The 26395-nt window shown below is 64.6% G+C and overlaps 8 protein-coding genes across 8 annotated transcripts in view; 3 read left to right on the top strand and 5 right to left on the bottom strand.

The window, feature by feature from the left end:
* PFL1_05066 (uncharacterized protein) overlaps positions 1 to 1184 on the bottom strand; it is a gene marked incomplete at both ends in the record, with an annotated part of 1752 nt that extends 568 nt beyond the window's left edge. The window contains 3 exons of the mRNA XM_007882595.1: positions 5 to 526; positions 762 to 977; positions 1145 to 1184. Coding sequence (XP_007880786.1) covers positions 5 to 526; positions 762 to 977; positions 1145 to 1184 — 778 coding nt within the window. The remainder of the gene's footprint in view (positions 1 to 4; positions 527 to 761; positions 978 to 1144) is intronic.
* A 2486-nt stretch (positions 1185 to 3670) lies between these two features.
* Positions 3671 to 5147, bottom strand: PFL1_05065 (uncharacterized protein; the record flags this gene model as incomplete). The annotated part of the gene is made up of 2 exons (XM_007882594.1): positions 3671 to 4408; positions 5112 to 5147. 2 exons carry the CDS (start codon positions 5145 to 5147, stop codon positions 3671 to 3673), a joined length of 774 nt encoding a protein of 257 aa, XP_007880785.1.
* Positions 5148 to 5925: 778 nt separating this feature from the next.
* PFL1_05064 (uncharacterized protein) lies at positions 5926 to 7706 on the top strand (the record flags this gene model as incomplete). Its single annotated transcript, XM_007882593.1, has 8 exons — positions 5926 to 5980; positions 6069 to 6225; positions 6349 to 6417; positions 6505 to 6617; positions 6698 to 6809; positions 6944 to 7078; positions 7158 to 7497; positions 7635 to 7706. The coding sequence occupies 8 exons, from the start codon at positions 5926 to 5928 to the stop codon at positions 7704 to 7706; spliced, it is 1053 nt and encodes a 350-aa protein (XP_007880784.1).
* A 315-nt stretch (positions 7707 to 8021) lies between these two features.
* PFL1_05063 (uncharacterized protein) lies at positions 8022 to 9973 on the bottom strand (the record flags this gene model as incomplete). The annotated part of the gene is made up of 3 exons (XM_007882592.1): positions 8022 to 8129; positions 8247 to 8483; positions 8621 to 9973. The coding sequence occupies 3 exons, from the start codon at positions 9971 to 9973 to the stop codon at positions 8022 to 8024; spliced, it is 1698 nt and encodes a 565-aa protein (XP_007880783.1).
* Positions 9974 to 11740: 1767 nt separating this feature from the next.
* On the top strand, positions 11741 to 12416 carry PFL1_05062 (uncharacterized protein; the record flags this gene model as incomplete). The annotated part of the gene is made up of 4 exons (XM_007882591.1): positions 11741 to 11847; positions 11961 to 12013; positions 12139 to 12252; positions 12370 to 12416. 4 exons carry the CDS (start codon positions 11741 to 11743, stop codon positions 12414 to 12416), a joined length of 321 nt encoding a protein of 106 aa, XP_007880782.1.
* Positions 12417 to 13187: 771 nt separating this feature from the next.
* PFL1_05061 (uncharacterized protein) lies at positions 13188 to 15272 on the bottom strand (the record flags this gene model as incomplete). Its single annotated transcript, XM_007882590.1, has 3 exons — positions 13188 to 14180; positions 14309 to 14794; positions 14958 to 15272. The coding sequence occupies 3 exons, from the start codon at positions 15270 to 15272 to the stop codon at positions 13188 to 13190; spliced, it is 1794 nt and encodes a 597-aa protein (XP_007880781.1).
* A 1533-nt stretch (positions 15273 to 16805) lies between these two features.
* On the top strand, positions 16806 to 22019 carry PFL1_05060 (uncharacterized protein; the record flags this gene model as incomplete). The annotated part of the gene is made up of 1 exon (XM_007882589.1): positions 16806 to 22019. One exon carries the CDS (start codon positions 16806 to 16808, stop codon positions 22017 to 22019), a length of 5214 nt encoding a protein of 1737 aa, XP_007880780.1.
* A 202-nt stretch (positions 22020 to 22221) lies between these two features.
* Positions 22222 to 24138, bottom strand: PFL1_05059 (uncharacterized protein; the record flags this gene model as incomplete). The annotated part of the gene is made up of 1 exon (XM_007882588.1): positions 22222 to 24138. The coding sequence occupies one exon, from the start codon at positions 24136 to 24138 to the stop codon at positions 22222 to 22224; it is 1917 nt and encodes a 638-aa protein (XP_007880779.1).
* Positions 24139 to 26395: the final 2257 nt, after the last annotated feature.

Genomic DNA, 26395 nt, shown 5'->3' with positions numbered 1-26395 from the left:
CCACCGGCGGGCTGGTCGAAGCGCTGCTCGATCTCGAGGAACTGCTTGCCCTCCTTCTGGGCCTTGGCCTTGGCCTTCTGGTCCTTCTTGGCAGCGAAGTAGTCGTCGCCCTCGCTCTTCTTGACCTGGACACCGAAGTTGGACCAGGCAGAGTCGTCCTTGCTGGCCTCGCGGCCCTTGGGCGCGGCAAGCGCGGCCCGCTTCTCGGCCTGAGCGGCGAGGTACTCGTCGAGGGTCATGGTCTTGTCCTCCTCCTCCTCGACGGGCTTCTCCTCCTCGGGCTTGGCCTCGCCCTCAGCGGCGGGGGCGCCGTTGGCCTCGATGTTCTCGGCCTTGGCGTCGGCCTCGGCCTTCTTCTCGACGTCGAGCTCGCGCTTGGGCTCGTCACCGCCCCAGCCCTGGTGAAGGTTCTTCTGGGTGTCGACGCGGTCGGTCTGCGAGTGACGGTCGAACTGACGGCCACGGCCGCCACGGGCACCGCGGGCACCACGGCCCCGGCCCTCGCTGCTGCGGCCACCACGGCCACCTGCAAGAAGATCAGAAAAAGAAACCAATGGGGTGCAAGCATGGTCCGGTGGGTCAGCTGCGGTGCTCTGGTACGAACAAGTTTTGCCGCAACGACGGGCGTGGAGGAGGCCTTGGCACAGAAGCCTGAGGGTCGAGGCCGGGCCGTAGATTGCCTGACCGGCATGCCTGCGAGCCATGATTGCGCGCCGTGGGACGTTCGAGCAGCATGCCGGAGACAGCGAAGCGAAACTCACCGCGAACGTCGCGCTGCTGGGCCTCGCCCTCAGCACCGGCCTCGGCGGGGATGCCGGTCCTGTTGTTCTTGGCGGCGTTGGTGCCACGGGGGTTAGGGTTGCGGGTGGCAGTCTTCTGGCCAGCGCCGGGGATGTTGCGGGGAGCCTGAGCAGCCGGAGCCTTGGCGGCGGGGGCCTTAGCGGCGGCGGGGGCGGCCTGGAAGTCGTCGCCGTCCTCTGTCGAGCAGAACGGTTGGAGCAGAGGTCGGCGCAAAAGTCAGCCGACTAGCTCGGCGATGACGAACGGGCGGTGAGGGCATGGCTGCCACGTCCTATGCCGGCAGCAAGGCCCGTCGTTCCCCTCGCTGCCGAAAAATGCGACCCGTTCGCTCAGCAGCACTCACCCGCGAGGGCCATAAAGGGGTTTCTGCTTGCGACCGACATGTCGTGCGGTCGACTTTACCGTTGCGGTGTGAACTGCGAGAAGAGTTGGCAGAAGATGGATGACGCAGATGGGCACAGGCGTAAGTGCCGGCTTCAAGTCTTTCTCGTCGGGAGGAGAGCGGCGGCATGATGGCGAGCAAGGCAGGCGAGGCGACGTAGGCGAGCCTCCTTTCGGGTGATCGGTGGTGGCGCCAGAGATAGGCAGCAGCGACGGCGATGGTAGCAGGCCGTAGGCAATGACTGACGAGGCTGGACCGACGACGACATGTCCCGACAGGTCGGCTCCGAGTGACGAGCTGCCGTGCTGGCGTGGACGGGCCGGGTGTCCGAACCCATCACTCGCATGCCGATGAGCCTGGCGACCGGAGACTGGCCGATGACAGGTCGATGGGATGGGCGATGCACCTTGCGACAGTGTTGCACACTGGTGCGCAGGTCATGCTGAGGGTCTGCCGGGTACGAGCAGCATCTTCCTCCATGAGATGAAGAACTGCCGTGCCTGTTTCAGACAGGGTGCCGCCTCGCTCTGCCATGTTGCTGTGCCGTACCCTGCTTGGCCTCGCGTTTGCAGAACGCATCCCGTCGTCTGCTAGGCTCTTGCACATGCTGGGCACGATCAATCGTCCCTGGTGCTACTTACCCTCTGACTTGGGAGCGGCGGGGAGAACGAACCTGTTTGGCGAACGAGGCAGGAGGCGGGTAGAGATGGAAGAGGGCAGAACAAGAGACGCGAGCAATTCAGAACCGATGGATCCCGCAACGATGGGATGATGAAAAGTCGAGCATGCCTCATCGAGCAAGAGCGAGAGCGAGAGCGAAGGAGGCAAGAAGAGGGCGGGGCCGATGGAACGTCTGACGCCGCCGTTTTCTTCCTGATCCCCGTCCCTTTTTCTTCTCTTCCTAGAGGGAAGGCTCACGACCCGGCGAAGACGAGAACGGCGAGTCGTGCGACCTCGATGGCTGTCTGACGGGTGTGACACGAACCGTAAAGGGGCTGTCCGAGGAGAGCGGAAAGGGGTCGTAGGGATGGGCTTGGATGGAGACGGGGAGGGGTGGTGAGGGGAGGATCACCTGGGAAAAGCAGACGGGGCGCCCCGGGCGGGACTGGCTGGCCTGGGCTGGGCTAGGCTGGGTGGGCACAGGGCCAAGCTGGGCTGGGCTAGGCTCGACCGGGCTGGACGAGCTCGACTGGCTCGGCGGCAGGCAGGCAGGCAGGCAGGCAGGCAGGCAGGCAGGCGACCGCACACGAGGCTGGCGGTTGGCGGCTGGCGGCTGGCGGGCGGGCAAGCGGGCACATCGAGGACAGAGCGGCAGAGAGCTCTTGGCGGGGTCCGTCGTCGTTTGCCTGCCTCGCCTCGCCTTCATCCGGCTGGCCTCTCCAACCGCTTTCTGTCCGCCAGCTCGCCGATATGGCAGAAGACCTTTCTTCAATCATTGCGCCGCTGCCGTTCTGCCCTTTCGTCTGGCTCTCTCTTCATCCGCAGGTCATGGAGCACGTACGGCGCAGGGGAGGGTTAGACGGTCCATAGCACTCTCTGACGCGGCCCAGGCTGGCTTGCAGCTGGTCGCCGTCTCGCACTCTCCCCGTCTCGTCTGCCTTCCGCAGCGCCGGGAAAATCGATCTCCAAATTGAATTGACTTTGAGCGGCAATTGTTCTGCTCTGGCAGGCGGCGCGGCTTTTTGAAATCGACACGGCCGCAGCAGCTAGGCAGTTTTGTATTCTGTCTCTAGGGACCCGCTCTGCGTGCCGGCTCCGACGTCGGCCACCGAGCCGACCAGCCAGCCCCACCCGTGCTTGCGCAGCCCGCACGCCCTCACTCTGGCTTCGGCCCGCCTGCCTACATGCTGCGGAGGCTGCGGACGGCGCCGACTCAGCGTCAGGTCTATGGCTCATCGCCGCATTCGATCCTGGCGCGCTCAGGTCTCTCCTTCCCTCTGTGATCCTTTTGGACTGGCAGGGTCGGCGCCGCCATCGCTGTCCCGCTCAGCACGGGCTGGCGGGGCGCGCGCCGTAGTACGCGATCGAGTTCAGTCCGTCGAGTACCGAGTCCGCAAGCAGCCACGGGGTCGCACCGGACAGACAGGACACACTCTTCTTCCTGTGACTCTGACAGACCATCACTCGGTCACAATCATCCGGGGCTTTGGCTCAACGCGCGGAGGCATTTTCACTGTTTTTGCTCTGGCGCCCCGTGCTGATCGCTTGGACCAGCAGCGAGATGCCAGAGACGGCTCTGGATCCCAAATGCCAGCGCCCGGGTGTCTCGAGGCGGAGAGGCAGATTGTGAGATCCATCGCCAGAGGGTGTGTTTGGGTGTGCTTGCGTGATACAAGATGCGAGGTGTGCAGGTCGTACAGCCAAAGAAAAAAGGTGGTCACGGCATCATGCGAAACAGAAGGGGGGATGTGGGGGGGATCGGGGGAATAGAGTGGGCGATGGAGTGAGAAGGGGCGAAGGGAGGCGCAGGGCAATCGCTGTCACCACTTAGAAGGCGGCAGCGGCCTCGGGCTGGACCTCGGCGGGAGCAGCCTCGGCGGCCTGAGCCGGCGCGGGAACGTCGGCGGGGCCCTGGCGCGACTCGGAGACGGGGGCGGTGATGGGGGCCTCCTCCTTGGGCTCGAGGATGGTGATGGCATCGGGGAGCGGGAAGGGCTTGCCGGCGCGGCCCTCCATGTCGGTGCCGAGCATGATCTTGACCTTGATTCCGAGGACACCCTGCTTCATCAGAACGTGCCTGACGGCGACGTCGACAAAGTCGCGGGCGGGCTGACCAGTGTGGATCATGAAGCCGTCGGTGAACTTCATCGACTTGGCACGGGCGGCGCGGAGCTTGCCCGAGATGATGACCTCGCAACCCTTGGCGCCCGACTCCATGACGAAGCGGAGGACACCGTAGGCGGCACGGCGGACGGCGAGACCGCCGAGCAGCTTGTAACGGAGCGACTCGCACTGGGCGACGGCGTGGAGGCCGCGGTTCTGCACCTTCTCGGCGTAGAGCTCGAGCGAGTTGTCGGGGAACTTGAAGCGCTTCTGGACGAGGGCGGTCAGCTCGCGGATGCGGCGGCCCTTGTCACCGAGAACCTCCTGGGTGTGGGTGGCACGGATGATGATCTCGGTGCGGGCGTGGGTGACACGGACCTCGCATCCCGAGTAGCCCTCCTCCGAGAGCTCGCGGGTGAAGAACTCGTTGAGCTCGGCGGCGAAGACACCGTCGGCAACGAACTGTAGCGGGCGGGCGCGGAACAGAGAACGGGACGAGCAGGTCGATGGTCAGTCAGGCTGGACGGCACGAGATGTCGAGTGATAACGGCAGCGCCGGCAGAGCAGGGCGCGGGTGGCGGAGATCGAGCTGTCGGGTCGAGGTAGTCGTCGAGCCAAAAGGCTGCTGACTGAGCCGGCGAAGCTGAGGTGGTGTCTATCGTCGTCGAAAAGAGTGCCGATACGAAGAGGGAGGGTCGTCTCTGGCCGTTGTCGTCACGCTGCCCGAAGCACCTGAGCCCGAGTGGCGTGCCACTCCTTCGGCCCACACTTCGGTGGGACGGCTCGCATGTGTCGGAGTCGATCCGCCATTCGGGACGCCTGTGTCCTTTTCGTGAATGTCCGTGCCGCCATTCCATAACTCCTGCAAGATTCGGCCCAATGTCCGACCTTAACTCGACGTGTCTGCCAGTCAGGAGCTGGCCAAGACCTCTGGGTATTGGTACCAAAAGTGGCGGAAAGGCCGCATGGTCGCTGAATCTCGATGGTCGGTCGAGACAGGTGGCGGGCGAGCGGAGCGATGCCACGCCGTCGTCGTGCTCGTCGTCTATATGTGGTCGATCGCCGGTAGGGGCGCGCTGCTGATCTTCGTGCTGCTCCTTGCTACGCTGCGGGCGCTGTCGATGCCTGGGCGATGTAGCTAGCCGCCGATCGGAGTGACACTAACCTTCCTCTTCTTGCTGATGTTGGCGGCGTTGCTCATTTTGTGGATCTTGATGGGGTTGGTGAGGAGGAGGACGGGGGCGGTGACGTGGGGAAGGGGCGTGAGTAGCGGTGAACGTCGGAGGTGTGCCCCCAGAAGGCCTGCTCCTGCTCCTGCCGCGCTGCGCCGCCCTGCCCAACCAGCGGCCGCCTTCCGACCACCTCCAGCGGCTTGCCGCTTTCGCGCTGTGGGCCGGCTCGCCTCTCCGAGGCCTGCTCTGGCTGGCGGGCTCCGAGCGGGGCGAGCCCCGGTGCCGCAAACCTCATCAGGCCTAGGCTGGCTGGCTTCGTGATCGAGCAGACCTCGGCCGAGGTTGGCCTGGCCACAGGGCTCGCGCGCTCAGGAAATAATGCAATTTTCAGGGGTTCGCTCCGCCGATTTGAGTTTTCATCGGGTATCGATCCCGACCAATGCTCGCCCGATTGGGGCCTGGCTCGTGCGCAAGGGCCGAGGCGTCGGGACAGCTGGACCCTGCATGGAGCAGCGTGCCCTGACGTCCGCCTTGCGTGTCCGCAGTGCCCCAGGCCATGCCGTGCTGAGCTGCTGGCAGGCCAGGCCAGACCAGCAGGCCAGACCAGCAGGCTACGATGAGGCTGACTTACCCGCCACAACCACCATCACCAGTCATCTCCACCGCCGCCGCCTCGTCGTCGCCGCGATAACTGCTGCTGTCTTGTTCGTCACCATCGCAGAGGTGCAGGAGATTGTCGTCGTCGATACCGCCCCCCTCTGCTCTTGCAGACCTCGATCTGATCCCGACCTTTGAGCTGCCCGAGCCATGTCGCCCAAGGTGCGGGCCGCTTCGCACGCTGGCAGCTGGTACACTGACAATGGTGGGTGATCCTTGCGATCGAACCCATAGCCCTCGTCTCGCTGCTTTTCGCGACTGCTTACACGCCGTTTGATGCTATGGATCTGCAGGCACAGAGCTCGACGGATCCCTGACGGCGTGGCTCAAGGCCGTGTCCCCTGCCAAGGTGCCTGCACCCGCTTCGGTCGCCGCCACCGTTGCCGAAGGCAGCGAAAGCAGCTCAGACGTTGATCTCCCCATCAAGGGCTGCCGCGCCATCATCGGACCGTGAGTGGCGCAATGATGGGCGCCGTAGGAGCGAGCGATATCGATTGGGTGACTCGCGACCAAGGCACTCCGGGCTGACTGGATCACTCCGTCCGATTTCTTTCGCTCCTCGCCCCTCCAAAGTCATGCCGGCTACTCGTATTCTGGACCTGCTGCGGCTTGGGCCTACGGCTGCATCGACACAGCTGGCATGTGAGTCCGACAAAGCTTCTCCCCAGAGTTGAACGGGCAACAAGTTCGGCTGATGGCCTCGCCGCCTTTGCTTCCTGGCTGGCGCAGCGAGAGGGTCTTCATCCTAGGTCCATCTCACCACGTCTACCTCGATGGTTGTGCCCTCTCCAAGTGTGACGAGTACGAGACGCCGCTGGGTAATCTCGTCATCGACAAAGACAGTGAGTCGAGCGCGCCCGCGCAGCCTTGCTTTGAGCTGCATTGAGTGCTGATCGAAATGCGACCTCTGCTTCGAATGCAGTGACGGCCGAGCTGGCCTCGACGGGAGAGTTCAGCACCATGTCGCAGAGCGTCGATGAGGACGAGCACAGCCTCGAGATGCATCTTCCCTACGTTCGAAAGGCATTCGAAGGGTGAGTGAGCGGCCAGCAGCAGCATCGAACGGCTTCGGTTCGGGCTTTGGCATAGCACGGCTGATCCCAGGCTCACGCCCTCCTGCGGCCCGTATGGCACTTCTCTCGTCTGTTGGCATTCGCGTCGCGTCCAGCTGCGACATCAAAATCGTCCCCATCATGGTCGGTGCCATCTCGACGCAGAAGGAGGATCGCTTTGGCAGGCTCCTGGCACCGTACCTGAAAGACCCGCACAACTTTTTCGTCGTGTCGAGCGACTTTTGCCACTGGTAGGTTCACGCGCACAAACAGTCCGTCATCGCGTTGCTAAACCGCACGGCGGTCTGGACCCTCTTGTCTCGATCGCAGGGGGGCCCGGTTCAGCTACACCTTCTACCGCCCTTCGCCCGGTGCGCCCTCGACGTCGCTGACGGCCCGAAGTGAGCGCTCAGTCTATGCCGACACGCCGATCCACCAGTCGATCCGTTCGCTCGACAACGAGGGCATGATGGCCATCACCCATCCCCACACCGCCACCTCGGCTGCTGGGGCCAAGACGGCCAAAGAATCCCGCGACGCATTCGCTTCCTACATCAAGTCGACCAAGAACACCGTGTGCGGTCGCCACCCCATCAGTGTCCTCCTTGCCGCCCTCGCCGAACTGCAGGGACGAGGCGTCAAGAGCGAGTGCAGGTTCACGAGGTACGAGGTGAGTCCCAAAAGCTCTGCCTCGACGCCTCGTTGTCTCCGTCCTGGTTCGGCGTTATATGCTGAACTTCAACCTTGTTCGCCCTGGCGGATCCGGCTCTGTCTGGGTCTCGAATCGTCGATACCGCGACGCCACAGCAAAGCAGCCAGTGCCTCACGCCCAAGGACAGCTCAGTCTCGTACGCTTCGGCCTTTGTCCGTTTCCTGTGACCCGGCTTTACCCCGCCTCTCTGCCAGTTGCGCCCGCGCCCAGTCCGCCGCCGAATCGCCTCTCAGCATCTCAGACGTCTCTTACTCCGCATCCAAGAACACCGACAACAACAGCAGCCCGCTCGATCTCAGACCAACAGAACAGCCTCACCCTTTACCAGCCACGCCCGACATCGAATCGACCCCCCGAATCGAATCACGGACGCACATCGTTTGGTGGTATTCTGCCGCCGCCGCGTGGCGTCGTCATGAACGTTACATTCGTGCGCTCTGCCTCGTATCTCGTCGACAGGCCGAGTCATGACGACATCGAGTTTAGGGAGGGCCCGGCGGTCCAGAACCAGGCGGCACGCCACCGGACGCGGCCATCTGGCTCTGAAGCTCCTGCAGCTTTTCAGCCAAGCGCTGGCTCTCGTTGACAATCTGGGCGGGGCACGAGTGAAAGCAAGGTGTGTCCGGGACGCGTCAGCCCTCTCCTGTCTCTCTCCGTCGGTCTCGATGGTGCGTGCAGGGAAAGGGAAAGATGTCGCGGCTACTCACGACGGCCTCGTCGACCCAGGCGCCCTTGAAGGTTTCGGCCTTGCGCATTTCCTCGGCGGTGAACGTGGACCCGAAACCGGCGGCGCCCGGCACGGTGCCGTTGCCCAGGATGGCGTCGAGGTCGCGCGACTGGCTCGCGATCCAGGTGCGCAGGTGTCCCTGCGGATCCTTGGCGAACGATGCGAGGAAGTCGCGCGCTGCTGAGCGATTGCGGATCGTGGCTGCTGCTTGTGCGACCTGCAGGGCGCGGCAAGGAGCAGAGGAGGGCAGAGGGCAGAGGGCAGAGGGCAGAGGCGACGAGTGTCAGCGTGTGGTACAGTCCCAAGCCGTGCGCGCGCGCGAGTCGTAGCGAGCGGGCCGGCCGGTAAACGCACCTTGTCGTCGAGCTCGGCAATCTCCTTGCTGACGGTGTCGTTGGCGTCGAACTTGGCAAGCACGCTGTGCTGCTTCTGTCGGATGGCCAGGTCCTCCATGTCGAGCTCGATGTCGTACGCCGTCGGGTGGCGGTACTCGGCCTTGTCGGTGCGCACGTAGTACTCGATGACGACGGGCTGCGGCGGGTGAAGGAAGCGGTTGAGGACCTCGGGGATGTGGTGGAAGTTGATCGACTCGGTCTTGAACAGCGCCTGCAGGGACGCGTCGCACTTGACGCGGCGGCGGTCGGTCTCGTCGAGCAGCTTGCGCTCCTTGACGTAGGTCCAGAGCGCCGCAATGACACCGGCACGCGTCTCCTCGCGGATGTCGAGCAGGCTGGCCAGCTCTGGTGCCAGCGAGTACCGCTCGGGCGAGTAGGCCGGGTAGATGACAATCTTGCACTTGGTGGGCACGCTGCCCTTGCGCTTGATCTCGAAGCCGTCGAGCGCCGGCTCCGCACTGGCCACCAGCGGCGCCTCCATTCCCTGCGTGCCTCCAAGACCGCCGGCACCGCCTCCCGCCTGCATGCCGGCGGCGGGTGCCACGCTGGGCGTGGGGCGGTGCCACTCGACGAGGTTGCCGCCGTCCGGATAGAGCGCCGGGTCGCGGACGAGCTCGACGACGCACGTCTTGATCAGGTTGGAAAACTTGTTGGCGCCTGTCCGGTTGATGCTGGCCTGCGCGCTCAGCGCGGTGTTGGCGCGCGATTTGAACGACGGCTCCAGCAGCCGCCCCTCGATCCTCAGCGTCCAGGATGGGACCGCGTCCCCGTCGCCCTCGCCGTCGCCCCTTGTGGCCGTGTCTCCGCCCTGCTGGTCTGCTCCTCCCGCGGCCGTTGCCGAGCCGCTCGCACCCTCGGCATCACCAGTGGGCGCGGGCGTGAGCTCCTTGTCCTTGTCCTTGGACTTTTTCTCTGCCTGCTGCCACGGCTGGTCGGCGCAGGTGTTGCTGAGGAAGATGCGGAGGGTCCGCTTGATCTTTGGCGGGCGCGAGAGTCCGTCGGTCAACTCCGCCCGCTTCCTCGCCACGGTCCAGTCGAGGCTCCTCTCCATCCTCTGCAGGTCGGCGTAGAAGGCAGACTCGGGCACCTGTCGCTTGAGGCTGGGCGGCAGGCTGCGATCCGTTGGCCTGCCGCGCTTCAAGCCTCGGAAGCCTTGGCCGGCGAGGACGTCCTGGGCGTTCTTTCGCCTGAGCGTCTGCGCAGCCTGCTGAGCAGCGTGTGCTTGTGCCTGGGCCTGGGCCTGTGCCTGGGCTTGGGCTTGTGCCTGAGCCTGGGCCTGGGCCTGAGCATGTGCCGCCTGCGGGTTATCCATGGCGTTTGAGCGAAGGTCGGGTCGATCCCAGGGCGCGGCAAGGTAGCTGGCAGGCGAGGCTGGAAGGGCTTGCGGGCCGGAGGTCTGGCGCTGACGAAGCTGGTGATGGCCGTGCGGATAGACGTGGGCGTGCGAGTCGGTCTGGGGCAAAGCCTGGCTCGACCGGGCTAGACCGGCACGCTGGACTGGGATAGGAGGTTGCCAGGCTGAGTCGGGGGCAGGATGGCCAGGGTCGCTGAAGCGGACAGAGTGTGCTGCAGCGGGATACGAGGTCGGCCGGTGCTGCGAGTGCGAGTGCGAGTGCGAGTGCGAGTGCTGCTGCTGCTGATGAGGGTGCAGAGGCGTATGGACCTTAGCTGTGCTGTCGTGGTGCGGATAGGGAGGCGAATAGGCGACGTCGGCGCTTCGCTGCAACTGGAAGTGCGCCGCCGGTTCCCGTTGCTGGGCAAAGGCTAGGTTCAGAGCAGGATGCGGGTGGTGCTGCTGGTGCTGCTGCTCGTGGTAGCTCTGATGATGGCCGTAGGACGGCTGTTGGTGCAGATGCTGAGGGTGATGGCGGTAGAGTGCGTCGGGCGTCGAGGAGTCGGGGCGGCTGGTGCGATGGAAAGTGGGGCTGGCGTGCTGCGGGGGCTGATGAAGCGGACGGGTGGATGACGAGGACGGGGAAGCGGCCGGGGAGTGATGATGGGCACCGAGGAAGGCGGGCGTGCCAGGGTTCGAGATGGAAGGCGTCGTGGCAGCTCGTGCATCCGCCGCCGCCGGAGTGTCACGACGTCGGCCGTCGTAACGCGCAGCCACCATCTTCGCGACGGGCAGACAGGCAATCGGCCGCCTCACTTCAGATCTGCCTGGCAGGAGCCCAATCGCCTTCGTTGACCCCGATGGCAACAGCGAGCCGCGGCAAGATCAGGAGGAGAGGTGAGGGCTCACCAACGACCGATCGGGGAGGACGGCAGAGGAGCGGGCAGCGCGGCGTCAGTCTGGCTGGGTCTGGCTGAGGAGGCTGCTCGCGAGGTGGCTGCCCCTTCCGACGGGCGTCGCTGCAGGGAGCTGGCAAGGCTGAGCCAGCAGAGCAAGGGGGGGAGGAGGGGGCGAGGCGATGCTGCTGCTGCTGCTCCTGAGGAGCGGTCGACGAGGCGGCAGGCAGAGCAGAGGTACGGTGCCTTGGCAGAGGAGAGGATCGATGGCAGCCCAACGGTACGCGCGGTGCCGCCCAGCCTGTGGTGGCCCTTCGGCTGCGACCGCATTGGGGTCGACCCCTGCCCGACGCACGCCGGCAAACTTTTGGGCGCGGGCGGGCGGGCAGGCCAAACCCCGCTCAGCCCTCGCTTGGCCGTGATCGGAGCCGTCCTCGTCTTTCTCGTGCGAAAAAAGGTCGGGGCAAGCACGGGCCAGGGTCGCAGCCCGACCAACAGGTTTCACGCCGAAGGAGGTCGAGCTCAGGTCCAGGCAGGGCCAGCGCCGTGCGTGCTACCTGTAGGGCAAGATCGTCATCCTCGACGCTCGCCCGTCCCCTCGAGGGCCACCTTGGGCCAGGGCCGGGCGGGGCAGTTGGGGACTGGGGCAGCGGCCTCGCTCCGCCTGGGCCCCAACAAGCAAGGGCCAGGTCCGTGAGCCTCCACCGCACCGCGCTGCGAGCCCAACACGTTTGGTCGTCCCGCCCCCCGCTCCGCCTCCTGTTCATCCTCGTACCACCATCCATCTCCTCTGCACTTTGCACACGTTTCGACCACCTCTCCACCCTCGCTAGTCCAACCCTCGCTCACCATGTCCGTCGAAGCCAAGTTCCAGAAGGCCGTCCAGATTGTCGGCTCCCTCCCCAAGGACGGGCCCGTCCAGCCCACCCAGGACGACCAGCTCAAGTTCTACGGTCTGTGAGTAGGCCGGGGGCCGTCGTCGTCGTACCGCGCAGACGGCCGTGTCGCCACTTTTCCTGACACCCTCTTCGCCCTTGTCCTGTATCACTCGATTCTTCGCCGCCATACAGCTTCAAGCAGGCCAACAACGGCGACGTCACCACCAGCCGACCTGGCATGTTTGGTGAGTTCCATGTCGTCGTCTCGACTCTGCGAGCGTCTCCTTGTCCATTCTGCCTGCTGTCGGTCCTGGCTGACTGTTGCGTTCCTCTCTACTCCTCTCTGCGTGCTTCTCTCCCCCTCCCGCAGACCTCCAGGGCAAGTACAAGTGGGACGCCTGGAAGTCCAACGAGGGCAAGTCCAAGGAGCAGGCCCAGCAGGAGTACGTCGACGCCCTCCTCGCCATCCTCGAGAAGCACAAGGGTGAGTGCAGCAGTGACGGTGGCCGACGCCCCGTCCGCCCGCCCGTCGATCCACCGGTTCGTTCGGTCCCATGCTCATCGTTGCCCGTTTTCCTCGTGCCCGCTTTCGCACCGACAGATGCCGGCGACTCTGCCAAGCACATCGAGGAGATCAACAGCGCCTAGATCTTTCCCCCGTTGCGTTCCGTCGCTTCGCCTTACTTTGGCTTTGTGACCCCCATACCGATACCGACACAGAAATCGAATCAGAGACGCTCCCATCCCTGACTGACTCAACGACGCCGAGTGCAGGGGGCGGGTGATGTGCATGCTGGGCGGCGATGCATGTCGTTGCCGTCGCTGCGGGGGGCGAAATGGAGACGAAAGCCTCGCTCGACGAGTGCAGACTGCCGGCATATCGCATGTTGGACCATTCGCCCGAAGCGCGCGCCCCCCAGTTGGTCGAGGGGCCAAGGGTCGCGACAAAACGGCCGGCGCGAGCCGAGGGGAGAAAAATGACGCGGGAAAAGGGTCGTGAAAATTGGAGGTTGATGGAAGGACTGTCCCGCAGAGTATCTCGTCTCGCTCCGCCATCGCGGCCACGGCTAGGTCGGTTTCGGAGGTGCGCGAAAGCATACAGCAGGAGCAGGAGCGAGACCTTGACTAGCCACCGTGGCTCAAACAGTACCAGATCAAGCCAGGGCGATCAGGGCAGCAAGGGGGGACCGGTTCGACGTTCTTTTCCGAATTTCAGCAGCCGCTCGCGCCGTCCGTCTATCTCAGGCTACATGCACGACGATCCGCGGACACAGACGAGGAGGGGGCGAAGCAGCAAGGAAGTCGAGAGGAGCGTGAGAGGGACAAAGGAAAGGCAAAGAGGAGGCGGATATCGAATCGGTCAGCGCACCGCTCTGCCCGCAACGACCCGGGACGACAAGACTGAGCATCTCGACAGCTCTAGCACGTACCCGTAGACGGCTGCTGCTGCTGCTGGCTGGCCACCTCGTAGGCCTTCTGGGCAAAGTAGCGCACGTCGGCATCCGAGTCCTCCTTGAGCTTCTCGAGCGCCGGCACGATCCGGCTCGCCACCACCTGCTTGCCCTCGGGCGTCTGGGTGAGGACGGATGCGAGCACCTCAAACGCCTTGGCCACGTTGAAGCGGATGTTGGGGATCGGGTCGTCGACCATGGGCACCACCGTCTCGAGCACACTGTCGTTGATGGCCGCCGTGTTGAGCGAGGGCGCCATCGTCGTAATGGCAAAGATGGTCGTCATCCGGTAGAGGTAGTTGGGGTGGGTGCCCATCTGCAGCACCTTGGGGATGATCGTCTGCCTGGCCCACTCGACGCCAAAGACGTCGGTGAGCTTCTTGAGGTTGACGGTGGCCGCCTCGCGGATGGAAAAGACGGTGTCGCCGAGCCAGGACATGCACAGGTTGCTCAGCTGCTCGTCAAAGAACTGGACGCCCAGCTGGTTGGCCAGCAGCGGAATGTACTCGATGATGGCCTGCCGCACGCGCCACTGCTTGTCCTCGGCCAGCTCGACGATGGCGGGCAGCAGCGACTGCGAGAGGAGCTCGATGCCAATCACCTCATTGACCTGCTCCAGCTTCGAGATGATGTTGAGGCGGACATCGGGGAACTCGTCCTTGAGCAGGTGGAGGAAGAGCGGCAGCAGGTGCTCGATGGTGGCCTCCTTGCCCAGCAGCGGCGCCAGCCCGCTGATCTGGGTGCCCAGCGCCGCGCGAACGTGCTGAGACGCGTCGCTCGAGAGCTCGCGCACGCACGGCATCAGGCGGGCCAGGATAATGTCCTGGTCGACCAGCTTGGCAAAGCCAGGCACCTGCCCGGCGCCCGCCGTCCGCACCTCGGCCTCGTTGTCCCGCAGCAGGTGGACAAAAGCCATGACCAGCTCGTCGCGGACCACATCCTCCCCGACAGCCGACGCGAGCTGCAGCAAGACAACAGCGAGGCGGAGGTGGAAAGGGATTCGCGATGTAGGCGGTCAGTGGCGGTCCAGCTCGATCGGACTCACAGCAGCAGCGTCGTCAAGTCCGCGTCCGTGCTGGCGGCACTCACCTTGACAAAGTGGTCGGCGACCATATACCGGACCCTCCAGCTCTTGTCCTGGACCGCGCTCCGGATCGATGGCAAAAGGTAGTTTTTCGACTCCTCGTGGTCGAGCGACTCGGCAATGGCGATGAGGTCCTGGACCGTGAGCAGGCGGACGCTGTCCTGGTCGTCGGAAGACAGCTTGCGGTAGAGCGGGATAATGTCCGAGACAATGAGCTCCTTTGTGAGATTCTTGGCAAAAGGCCCGAGGTCTCTTGCCGCTGCGCGTCGGACCATGGGGGTGTCGTCGTTGCAGAGGCCGGCAAACATCTTGATGAGCTGCTCCTGCGCCTCTGGTGACGCCTTGGGGTAGACGGCGGCGTATAGCGACGTGGCGCTGGTGCGCGACGTGAACCAGTCGCCGCTCGTGAGGCGGTTGAGGAGGGGGAGGTAGTACTCGGCCACCTGCGCTTCCGACAACACCTCGGCGATTTTTGTGATCGACTCCGAAGCCTACGACGGTAGAACGGGGCAAAGGGCAAGACGGGCAGCAGACAGGTCAGAGGTCTGCAGGTGCAGATGCGGGGGCTGCTACGACCGGGAAAGACGCGTGCGACGGATGGCAGCACCTCTCTGTGGATCGGCGGCCGAGGACAGACTCGTGCACGACGCTCACCTTCTCCCGAACGACGGTCTCCTCGACGGCGGCGAGGTTCTCTAGGGGGCCGAGGAGGAGGTGGGCAAAGGCGGGCCCGCCAAGGTACTCGACGAAGCCGGAGCCGAGCTCCTCTGCGAGGGCGAGGAGGACCTCGTCCTCATCGTCGAGCGAGTCCTGGAGGAAGGGGATGAGCTCGTTTCTGGCGCGCTTGGGTCCGAGAGCGAGTGCGATGGTCGAGATGCGGTGGATGGCGTTGAGTCTTAGGGTGACATCGTCGGACTTGAGCTCATCGATGAGGATGGCGATGGGGAAAAGCTCCTCGTCGTTGTTCATGCTGCTGGCGTGAGGCGATGCGCTGGGGATCGTGGGCGAGGGGCGAGGTCGAGAGGGCAGAGGCAGGCGAAAGTGCCGACAATCAAAGCAGAGGAGCGGAAGGAGACGGATGAATGAGCCGACGGCGGATTTGCGCGAGACGGCCTCGTCTGAGATGCGGCTGCAGAGAGCGGAAGAGGCTTACAGATGCTAGTCTGCGCACCGAACGGAAGAAAGGGCGGGCTGTGGGCGTCGATCCAACGAATGCAGAGAGAAACACAGGAAGAGGCGACAAGACGCGTTCCGCAAGGGTGAATCGGCGCTGTCTGTCTCGAATTGGGCTGGTGCAACGGGTTGGTGCAGCGACGGCAGCAGGGAGGAAGGTGCGCGAGGTGGACGGCGCGGTGCTGGTGTCGTTTTCACAGGGCGTCCAAGTGAGAGTAGTGGCGCGGCTGCCTGACAAGACTGACGAGAGATCGATGGGAGAGCGGGCCAAGGCGAAGTGCGACGAGGGGAGAATAGAAAGAGTGAAGGGTGAATGCGATAGGCAGACAGTAGAGGTGTGCGCGTTGGATTGTGTGTGAGTGCGAGAGAGGGGGTGGAAGGGCGGCGGTGATGGTGGTGTTGGTGCGACGACGAGCCAAGAAGGCGGCGGCGGGCGGCGGACGGCGTGGCGGCGTGGCGGCGTTGGGGGCTGCCGACACACACACGCACACCGGCCACCCTTTGGCCTCGCCCTGCCTCACGCGCAAACACATCCATCCATCCATACACGTACGCACGGCTGGAGCCTGGGCCAGGTCAGGTCGTGGGCAGGCGCTGGGCTATCTGGCCCCTCGACTACTCTGGCAGGCCAGGCCAGGCCAGGCCAGACCGACGCGCAGGCCACCCCGCCTGGCGTTGACCTGGAGAGCGTGGCCTGCACGAAAAAAAGGGAAAAATCGCCTGCTGGCTTGGCTGCTTTTCTGCCAGGCCCCCCCGCCTGACGCGAAGCATGCCAGGCGATCTCGAGCCCTGGCGTGCGTGCCTGGCCAGCAGGCTGGTCCATGGGGCCTCCATCTGGCTTGCGTCAGGATTGGCCCTCTCTATCTCTCTGTGTGTCCATCCAGCCCGACAGATTTGAGATCGAAAGGCCAAACAAGCTAAGAGACCCACGGACCACCCACGCAACTCGCTGGCGCAGGGTCCAACACCTCTTCGCTCGCCCGCTGCGCCCTCCTCCACCGCCGCCACTACTGCCACTGCCACCAACCATCATCCCGGCCTCGTCTCTTCGTCTTCTGCTCGCCATCGTCTCGTCGACGCATTGGACCAGACCGGCCCTCCGATCAACCTCTCGCGCAATGACCACGTCCGGCCCTAGACCTTCCCTCGTGTCTATACTCCAGTCCCATCGCGCTCCTCGCGGCAGCAACCACATCAGCCCGCCGGAGCAGCGCCTCGCACCGATACACAGACAGCATGTGATCCTACCCACTGTCCACCCACTGTCCACCACATAGACTCACAGCAGACCTCGACCGTCCTAGTACCGCCGCTACCACCGCCGCCGCCATGGTCGGCCTCGATGCGGATCCGTCAAAGCGGCAGACGTCCCCGCCGCCAAAGCAGAAGCACAGCTTCTTCCGCGTCCGACTCATCAACATCGACCATGTCCTCACATACCCATCGGGCCTCGACCGCACAGAGTGCGCCTTCAACGCAGAGGGACAGCCCCTCCGCAAGGTACCCGTCCTCCGCATCTTTGGCGCCACCCCCGCCGGTCAGCGCGTGTGCCTCCATGTGCACAACGTCTTCCCCTACTGCTACGTAAGGTACAAGGCAAGCCTCGAGCCCGCCCACGTCCTCCGCTACATCCACCGGCTCGGCCGCGAGCTCAACGCGGCCATGGCCGTCTCTCTCCGCCGTAACCCAGACGACCCGGAGAGCAACCAGTTCATCGCCGCCATCCACCTTTGCAAGGGCGTCGACTTCTACGGCTACCACCTCGGCTACACCTACTTCCTCAAGATCTCCTTCATCGACCCATCCCACAGCTACCGCCTCGCCGCCATCCTCGAGAGCGGAGGCGTAATGAAGACCGTATTCCAGCCCTACGAGATCCACATCCGATACCAGCTCCAGTTCATGCTCGACTACAGCATCTTTGGCTGCGACTACCTCGACCTCGACGACGCACGCTTCCGCCTCCCCGTGCCCGAAGGCGACGACGTCGCATCCGACGAGCACGGGACCCCGCTTGGCCCCGAAGCCAAGCTGTGGAACCGCAACACGATCCCAACCGCCAAGCTGCAGGGCCAGGAGATCCACCGAGCCTCGCACTGCCAGATCGAGATCGACGCCAACGCACATTGGATCGTCAACCGACGCAAGCTCCGTGCACGAGAGCTCCACCACGACTTTGACGAGAACGCCTCCGCCGCTGCCGCAGGTGCGGACCAGGACGAGAAGCTCGTGCCTAGCCTCCGAGGTCTCTGGGACGACGAGAGGATGCGCCGCCTCGCTGCAGGGCTACCGCCGTCGATCCCGGTCGGTGGCGACGCGGCCGAGGTCCAGCGACGCCAGTACCAGACGGGCGAAAGCCCAAAGTGGATGTCAGAGGAGCGTATGCGGATGCTGCTCGCCAAGCGCCTCGCCGACGAAAAGGCAAAGACGGTCGAGCGGGAACGCAGGGCCGACCACTTTACCAAGCGACCGCCGCTCGACGACTACATCATGACGACTTTCGATGCGGTCGAGGTTTTTCATCCTTACTCGGACGATGATCCGACGACCACCGCCGCCGCTGCCGTCGCCGATCCATACACGCAGCGCTCTGGTCCAGCCTCATCTTGCCGGCTTTACGATCTCGATTACTCGATGACACAAGGCGGAACCCTCCGGCCTTCCGCCGTTCGCGAAGGCAACCAGGCTGACGTCGATGAAGACGACGATGAGAGCGAGGTGGACCTCAAATTCTTCAAGAGTCAAGAGTTTCGGTCAAGGCTGGACCAGGTAGAAACGGCAAAGTCGGCCCAAGAGCATGACGTCGACACGGACCTGGAGGAGGACGAGGCCGACCAGGCGCCACCGGACGAGGTCGATGGGGAGGCTCCTGGCACCCCGGTCCTCGGCAGCAAGCCGCTGCACCGTACCGGCAGCAACCGTTCATCGCAGAGCCTCTTCACCAACAGCCCCACGCCGAGCCCCAAGAAGGTCAAGCTGCGAGCTGAGAATGGCGACGACGGCCTGATGCAGCCTCGCGTCGGTACGAGCACGGCAGTGGGTGCTAGCGGCCCTTCCGGAGAAGGGTCGGATCTATCAAGACAGATCAAGACGTGGTCTGAGGCCGCTTCGCGAAGCGCCGCAGCGACCACTCGTTCCGGTACCAATCCATCCCCGGCGGGAAAGACGCCTCGCGTGCGTTTCGCCAGCAACTCCACGGCAACGCCGCCTAACGGTCAGGCCGAGGTACCGCGACCGCCTGAAATCCTTACCCAGCAGCATCCCGCCTCGCTTGCTTCGACCGCATCAACCGCCTCGACGGGGACGACCGCCCCCCTTTTTGCTTCGGTGGCAGCTTCAGCGGTCAGTCGCCCAGCGCGCGCTGCTGATCGCCGGGCGTCGTCGTCCCGGTGCTACACCTTCCGCGAGCCCGCCCCTCCGCGCCTGGCGGTGACGCAGTCATTTGGCCATTTCGACATGGTACGTGAGCTGCACCAGGATCCATTCTTCAGCAGGCCGGAAGACGTGCCGGAGCACGCGCGTGAGTACGCCGGCCGGCTCTTCCGCTTCCAGTCGAACACGCTGTCGTTTCTACGCCACTTCCAGCACTGGGACAGCGAGAGTCCGGGCGAGGCTACAGGCCCGACGCCCAATCGGCGGCGCTGGCAGTTTGGACCGCCGCCACCGACCCGGCTCGAGGTGGATGCCTGGAGGTACAACGAGGCGCTGGCGGTGCGCGAAAAGTCGCGGCGGCGGCGTCGCAGACTGCTGTCACAAATTGAGGGGACGACGCAGCCCAACGAGTTCGGCTTCAAGGTGAGCCAGCACGCGCCCACCTCGCTGGTGGCTCGCGACAAGCAGCACATGACGATCCTGGCCGTCGAGGTGCATTGCTGCACCCGCGGCGGCCTCTTTCCCGACCCGGCCCAGGACGCAGTCGAGGCCATCGCGTACAGCTTTCAGAACGAAGACGAAGAGCTGCAGGATACCGGATCGCGATCGGACCTGCGGACTGGCCTGCTGATCAATGTCGAAGGCGGCAGCGGCCTCATCCACGTCGAGCGGCTCGGGCTCAGCAATCTCGCTATCGAGACTGTGGACAGTGAGCTGGACCTCTTCAACGCATTGGTCGATCTCGTGCGCGCCTTTGATCCCGAGATCCTGGTGGGCTGGGAGATCCATAGCGCGTCGTGGGGCTACCTCGTCGAGCGGGCCATGAGGGCGTTCGACTACGACCTGGTCCCCGAACTCGGCCGCGTCCTTTATCAGAACACGGGTCGCGCCGGCGGCAAGTCGGACAATTATGCCTGGACGCAGAGCTCGGCGCTGCGGATCACGGGTCGCCATGTGCTCAACCTGTGGCGGCTGATGAAGGGCGAGCTGGCGCTCAACGTCTACAGCCGGGAGAACGTGTGCTACCACCTGCTTCATCGCCGCATACCCAAATTCTCCTACGAGCAGCTGACCGAGTGGTATCGCAGCGGACGTGCCGAGGGCATCGTCCGGACGCTGCGCTACTACGTCGATGCCGCCGAGCTCGTCCTCGAAATCATCCAGGAGTCCGAGTACGTGCTGCGGACCGCCGAGTTTGCGCGCATCTACGGCATCGACTTTTTCTCAGTCATCAGCCGCGGCTCGCAGTTCAAGGTTGAGTCGATTATGCTGCGGATCGCCAAGCCCGAGAGCTTCGTGCTCATCTCGCCCAACCGCTCGCAGGTGGGCAAGCAGAATGCCGCCGAGGCGCTGCCGCTCATCATGGAGCCGCAATCGGCCTTCTACAAGGGTCCGCTGATGGTGCTCGACTTCCAGTCGCTCTACCCGAGCATCATGATCGCGCACAACTTCTGCTACTCGACGTGCCTGGGCCGCGTCTCGGCGTTCCGCGGTACGTCAAAGTTTGGCGTCACCGAGCTCGAGCTGCCCAAGGGGCTGCTGAGCCTGCTCAAGGACGACGTCAACATCTCGTCCAACGGCCTGCTATTTGTCAAGCCCCACGTTCGCCGCAGCCTGCTGGCCAAGATGCTCTCCGAGATCCTCGACACGCGCGTCATGGTGAAAGGCTCGATGAAGGGGACCAAGGGCGACCGCGCGTTCCAGCGGATCCAGAACGCGCGTCAGCTCTCGCTCAAGCTGCTGGCCAACGTCACCTACGGCTACACGAGCGCGTCCTACTCGGGACGGATGCCTTGCGTCGAGATCGCCGACGCCATCGTCCAGACGGGCCGCGAGACGCTGGAAAAGGCGATGGACCTCATCAACGGCTCGGAGCGCTGGAACGCCCAGGTCGTCTACGGCGACACCGACAGCTTGTTTGTCTACCTGCCCGGGCGCACCAAGGACGACGCCTTCCGCATCGGCTACGAGATCGCCGACGCCGTCACTCTGATGAACCCGGCGCCCGTCAAGCTCAAGTTTGAAAAGGTCTACCTGCCTTCGGTGCTCTTGGCAAAGAAGCGCTACGTGGGCTTCAAGTACGAGACGCCCGACGAGACCGAGCCGGGCTTCGACGCCAAGGGCATCGAGACGGTGCGACGCGACGGCCATCCGGCGCTGCAGCGCATCCTCGAGGCGTCGATCCGCATCCTCTTCCGCTCGCGCGACCTGTCGGCCGTCAAGGCCTTTTGCCAGCGCCAGTTCCGCAAGATTATCGAGGGCCGCGTGTCGATCCAGGACTTCATCTTTGCCAAAGAGGTGCGGCTGGGCAGCTACAGCGACAAGGTGGCGCCGCCGCCCGGCGCGGCGGTGGCGTCGCGCAAGATGCTGGCCGACCCGCGCAGCGAGCCGCAGCACGCCGAGCGCGTGCCCTATATTATTTCGCAGGGCGAGCCAAAGGCGCGCCTCAATGCTCAGGCCGTGTCGCCCGAGGTGATGCTGCGCAACCCGCAGATGCAGATCAACGCCCAGTACTACATCACCCGCACCATCATCCCGCCGCTGGCCCGCGTCTTTAACCTGCTCGGCGCCGACGTCGAAGCGTGGTACCACGAGCTGCCCAAGACGGTCAACACGCGGTGGCACCGGCGACCTATAGCTCCGCCCGTCGCCGTCGGCAGCGATGCCAGAAAGGGAGCAGGGGCCGACGGAGCCGCCAGCGACGGTGAGGGAAAGGTTGATGGCGAAGCAGACGACGCCGTGGTGGGCGGCAAGACGCGGTCGGCGGGTGCATCCTCGGCGGCGGCGGCGTTGCCTACGCTCAACGTGCACTACCGCACCGAGACGTGCTACGTGTGCACGGCGCGGACCGAGAACCAAGTCTGCCTCGACTGCCAGCAGGATCCGCTGTCGAGCATCCACCGGACGCAGTCGGCGCTCCACTTCAACGAGGTGCGGCTGCGCGCCATCGAGCACATCTGCGCCACGTGCGCCGGCTTGGCGCCGAGCGCGCGCGGCGACGTGCCCTGCATCTCGCTCGACTGCCCCATCCTCTACTCGAAAGTCAAGAGCCAGAGGGACACGGACGACTCGCGCGCCGTCGCCGAGTACGTAGCTGCGCTCCTGGATGGCGAGGAGACGCGGCGGGGCGAGGTGCGGCTCGCCTGGCGATCCAACGCAGACGGAGCGTGACGATCAAGAGGGCGCGATGGCGTTGGAGCAAGGATGTTAACATACTGCAAGAGGCCCGACGATGGTTGCGAAAGAAGGGGCATGCTAGGACAACAAAGCGAGGCGCAGGGGCAGGGAGGGTATGTGAATGCAGAGCGGTAGGCGTTCATGGTAACGAGAAACAGAAAGAGAAGGGAGAGAGTTGCGCTGGCCGCCGTGGGAATCAAGCCACCAGCTGCGGCCGCTGGGTCACGGCATCTCCGCCACCATCGCCGCCGACGACGATCGGAGGGCCGTTGGGACCAGTCCACGGTTCGACGTCGCACAGAGACGGCGCCTCGTCGCTGCTGCTGCTGCTGCTGCTGCTGCTGCTGCTGCTATTGCCGCTCTCTTCTCCGCGTTTGCGTTCGTCGTCGGCCTCGCTCGCCGTCGAGACGAGCGAGCAAGGCAGACCGGTCTCGGACGACCCGCTGCTGGCGCCGCCGTCGTCGTCCGAGGCGCGTCGAAACGTGCGCTGCCGCAAGAGGAAGGGGTGGTGCGTGGCGGCCGACGAGAGGGTGCGCTTGAGCTGGCGCTCAAACTCGCGCAGCGTCGGTAGCGACGGCGACGTCTTTGTCGATGCCGTCGTTGGCGGCGGCGGCTTGGCTTGTTCTTGCACCTGCACCTGTTCCTGCACCTGCATCTGATCCGGAGCCGTGCCAAAGACGACGAGAGGCGGATCGGAGATCAGGCACGACATGTGCGAACGTGGCCGCTGCGGCCCCGATGGGTCTTGGACCAGCACCGGCTCGAGGATGTCGCACGACTCGCCGAGATCGTCGGGAAATGCGTTTTCCCGCTTGGGCGTATCGGCCTCGACGGCCGAAGCGTAGAGGGCTTCCTGGATCGCCTCCTCGACCCGGTCGAGCCGGGGGATCGCCTTGGGCGGCGGCGACGCAGACTGACGGTGCTGCGAGCGCGCCGGCCGGCTCGAGGGCGTGGGCGGCCTGCTGCTGATGCTGCTGCTGTCATCGCTGCGTGACGCCGACGACATGGCCTCCGAACTGAGCGGCGCTTGGATCTCGTCGTGCAAAAGACCGAGGCTTTTGTCGCTGCCACCCTCAGCACCGCAGACGCCAGCATGTGACGGGGCCATGTTCATGGTCTCCTCCTTTTTGAGGTCGATGGGCGGACCATGCGCGGGCTCACAGATGAGAGGAAGCGGCGTCGACGTCGCCGTGCCGCTCCTCGCTGGGCTTGCTTCCGGCTCAATGGACCGGAGGGCCATGATTGGGCTGCCGCCCTGCAGATGGACGACCGACTTGGGCGGCGAGATGGGCCCGCGCTTCGACGCGCGCCGCTTCAGGAACCCGGGCCTGCGCGAGCGTGACGACGACGACGACGTCGACGACGACAATGACAAGGAAGAAAACGATGCAGGGACCGACGTACTGGCGTCGGAGGGTGTCCGTGAGGACGATGGGGAGCGGCGGAAAAACGACAGGCTTCGCAGCAGTCCCTTCCCCGCTGGCTTCTTGGATGCGCTCCCGCCGCTCTCAGCCGCAATTGTGGTGGTGGCGGCGGCGGTGGAGGGGGTCTTGCCATCGCGTTCCTCGTCCCGACTCCGGCTCCGGCTCCGGTCCTGGCTCGAGAACCAGCGCAGATGGCCGCGTCGACTGGGGGGCTGTTGCTGCGACTTTGCCGCCCTTTCCGCATCGACGAGGCTGCGGATCGTCGTGTCTGGATGTTCGCTCCGCCTGGCCTCGACGGCCGCCTCGTCGATGTCGAGGACAAACTGCCTTCTCAGCGGCGTCATGCTCGCCGGGCCGACGACGTCGCCACGCTCCAGCATCGGCGCCAGCTGCGGTTCGCCCGAGCTCGCGCTTCGCCGCAGTGTCCTCGTCGTCGCTTCCGCCTCGGCCGCCACGGGAGGAGTCAGGAAGGCCGAACGAGCCTGTTCGGCGGCAAGGTGCGGGCTGTGTGGCATGGAAGGCGTGGGGGGCATGGGTGGTAGCGCCTCGAGCAGGTCGGGCGTGAGCTTGGGAGGCGCCTTGCGACGGATCGTCGTCGTGCTCCGCCTCGGCGAGCTGCATGGCGTGCCGACGACGACACGCTCCGACGATGGCGCCAACGTCTCTGTCAGCGTGAGAGCGGCGGGCATCGTTGCCAGATTGAAAACGCCCGCGGGGCTGTCCGAGAATTCGAGAGGGCCTCCTTGGATGCTGAAGGGGCGCCTGGCTGGAATCGACCTCGAGAGAGATGGGATGTGCGAGAGAGATGGCTTCTTTCGCGTGCACCGTACGCTGGACTGAGTTTTGGGAGTAGGACGGGCGGGCTTAGGCCACCGTGGATCTCGAAGGACGAGTTGTCAACAGAACGAGCGAAGGAGACGATGGTAGGGGAACCCAGGATGAGGACGAGGATGAGCGACCAAGTAGGAGGTGGAGACGGGCGGCCGTCGTCTTTACCTGGAGGATACGGTGGGAAGGGGGTTATGGGGGCGAAGCTGGGGAGCACAACCGTACCCGTCCTTCTAGCTCGATCTTTGTACCCACCACGGAAGTGGGGGATCGTGGAGCGAGCGAGCAGGAGCGAGGAGCGAACATACAGCTGGCATCCTAGCCTCTCGTGTCCCGAGCGCGGGGCCCGTTGCTATGTATCGGACCTCCTCCGACCAAAGGTGGGGGCGCAGCGACAAGACCACCTACCGACGTGTACACGCAGGCCGTCTGCCTCTCCCGAGCGAGCTACCGCACTGCCTGTCTGTACAGATCTGCGCCTGAGGACGTTGTCCGGCGTCGTGGGTCGAGAGAAACCATTACCGACGCCCACCCAGGAACGTACGCCTCCGATTCCACGCAGGCAGGCACCGCCAATCTCGTAGCGTGCAATAGAATTGGTGCGGTAGACGCGGCCGTAAGTCGTCGGCGTGTTGCCGCTGGTTATGTGTCGGCGTAGGCCCAGCCCGAGGCCCGTTGTCCGATACGGCACGGCACGGTTACGGATGGGCTGGTTTGGCGCAGTCGGGATGAGGACGAGGACGAGGACGAGGACGAGGACGTACAGGGCGTCGCTCCGAAACCTGACGCGACGTCGAGTGCGAGCTGTGCTGTGCTATGGCTGTGACCGATCTGTACAGGCAGGCAGGAAGGGAGGCAGGCTGTGCACGGGCGGCATGTCCGACAGCCGTCGTCAGCGGGGCGCCAGTCCTAGCCTGCTGCTTGGTTTCGGATACGGACCGCCTGCCGAGAGCAAGGCATACGGTTACGTTGGGGTTCCGTAACGACAGCGGCGCGTGGGCGATGGTCGTGACGGCAGGCGCAGAGTAGAGAAGCTAAGGCAGGAGGAGTCGTGACAGCATCGTTGCTGCGTCGCCCACAGCCCAGAGGGCGGCACGGCCTACTTACAGCCTAGCCGGGGCCATCCAGGCCTGCCTGGCCTGGCCGGGCATTCGGGTCTTCCACGACGGAGACGCGCAGCTCCGACGACGGGGTACCCACATCCCGCCCAGACCCCAGCACCAGCCTCGCCTCGCCTCGCCTCGCCTCGACTCGCTCTGCCTGGCTCTGCCTCGTCGTCGACGTTTCTTCCCATCTCGCAGTCACCAGGAGGCAAGAGAGGTGCGATGCGATATGGACGGGATGACGCGAGGACGCCACCTCGCCCTGTTGGGTCATCCTGCATATCTGTTGCGCCGACTAGCTGTACGTACGCTGCCAAGCCCTCCCGCCAGGCGTGGGGTACATGGGCGCCTCTGTTGTGCGTGGCGTAAACAGCCGTGGGCGTAAAACCCGCCATGCCGTGGCTAGTGCCGGCCCTCGAGGTCTTTGAACCACACGCACACCTCTCGCCGTCTGCTCTGGTCCTGAAAGTTACGGACCCGGTAGTGCCACCACGATGGGGCTCTCAAACCCTCGCAACAGGACAACAAACAAGGGACAACAAACAGAGGAAAACGACACCACGTACGTGCGTGATGTACGATACGCTACGTTGCGCCCTCACGGCAAACGCCTTGGGCTGGCGGTCTGGCGGTCTGGCGGGCTGGCGGGCTGGCGGGCTGGCGGGCTGGCGGGCTGGAGGGATACCGCGTACTCGCATCAACGCACGGCAGGCCAGGCAAGGCGCGGTGCGCGACCCTTGAGCCCTTCGGATCCGTTCAGCTCGTTGTCCAGGGCTAGCCTAGCGCACAGTATCAGTGCAGTCAATAAGATCCCGAGCTGGGACGACGACGAAGAAGGCGCGCTGACGGCGCTGTGGTCCTCGGTGAGCTCCATGAGCCAGACCGACTGGGCCAGGCCACATCCATCCGGCTTCTGTCCATGCATGGCTACAATTACAGAGGGAGAGAGAGGGAGAGAGAGAGAGAGAGAGAGAGAGAGAGAGAGAGAGAGAGAGAGGAGGAGGAGGAGGAGAGA

Source organism: Pseudozyma flocculosa, assembly GCF_000417875.1.
Source record: "Pseudozyma flocculosa PF-1 unplaced genomic scaffold scaffold00017, whole genome shotgun sequence".
Lineage (NCBI taxonomy): Eukaryota > Fungi > Basidiomycota > Ustilaginomycetes > Ustilaginales > Ustilaginaceae > Pseudozyma > Pseudozyma flocculosa.
The sequence above is the reverse complement of the archived record's forward strand: the minus strand, read 5'-3'. Positions and strand labels throughout refer to the sequence as shown.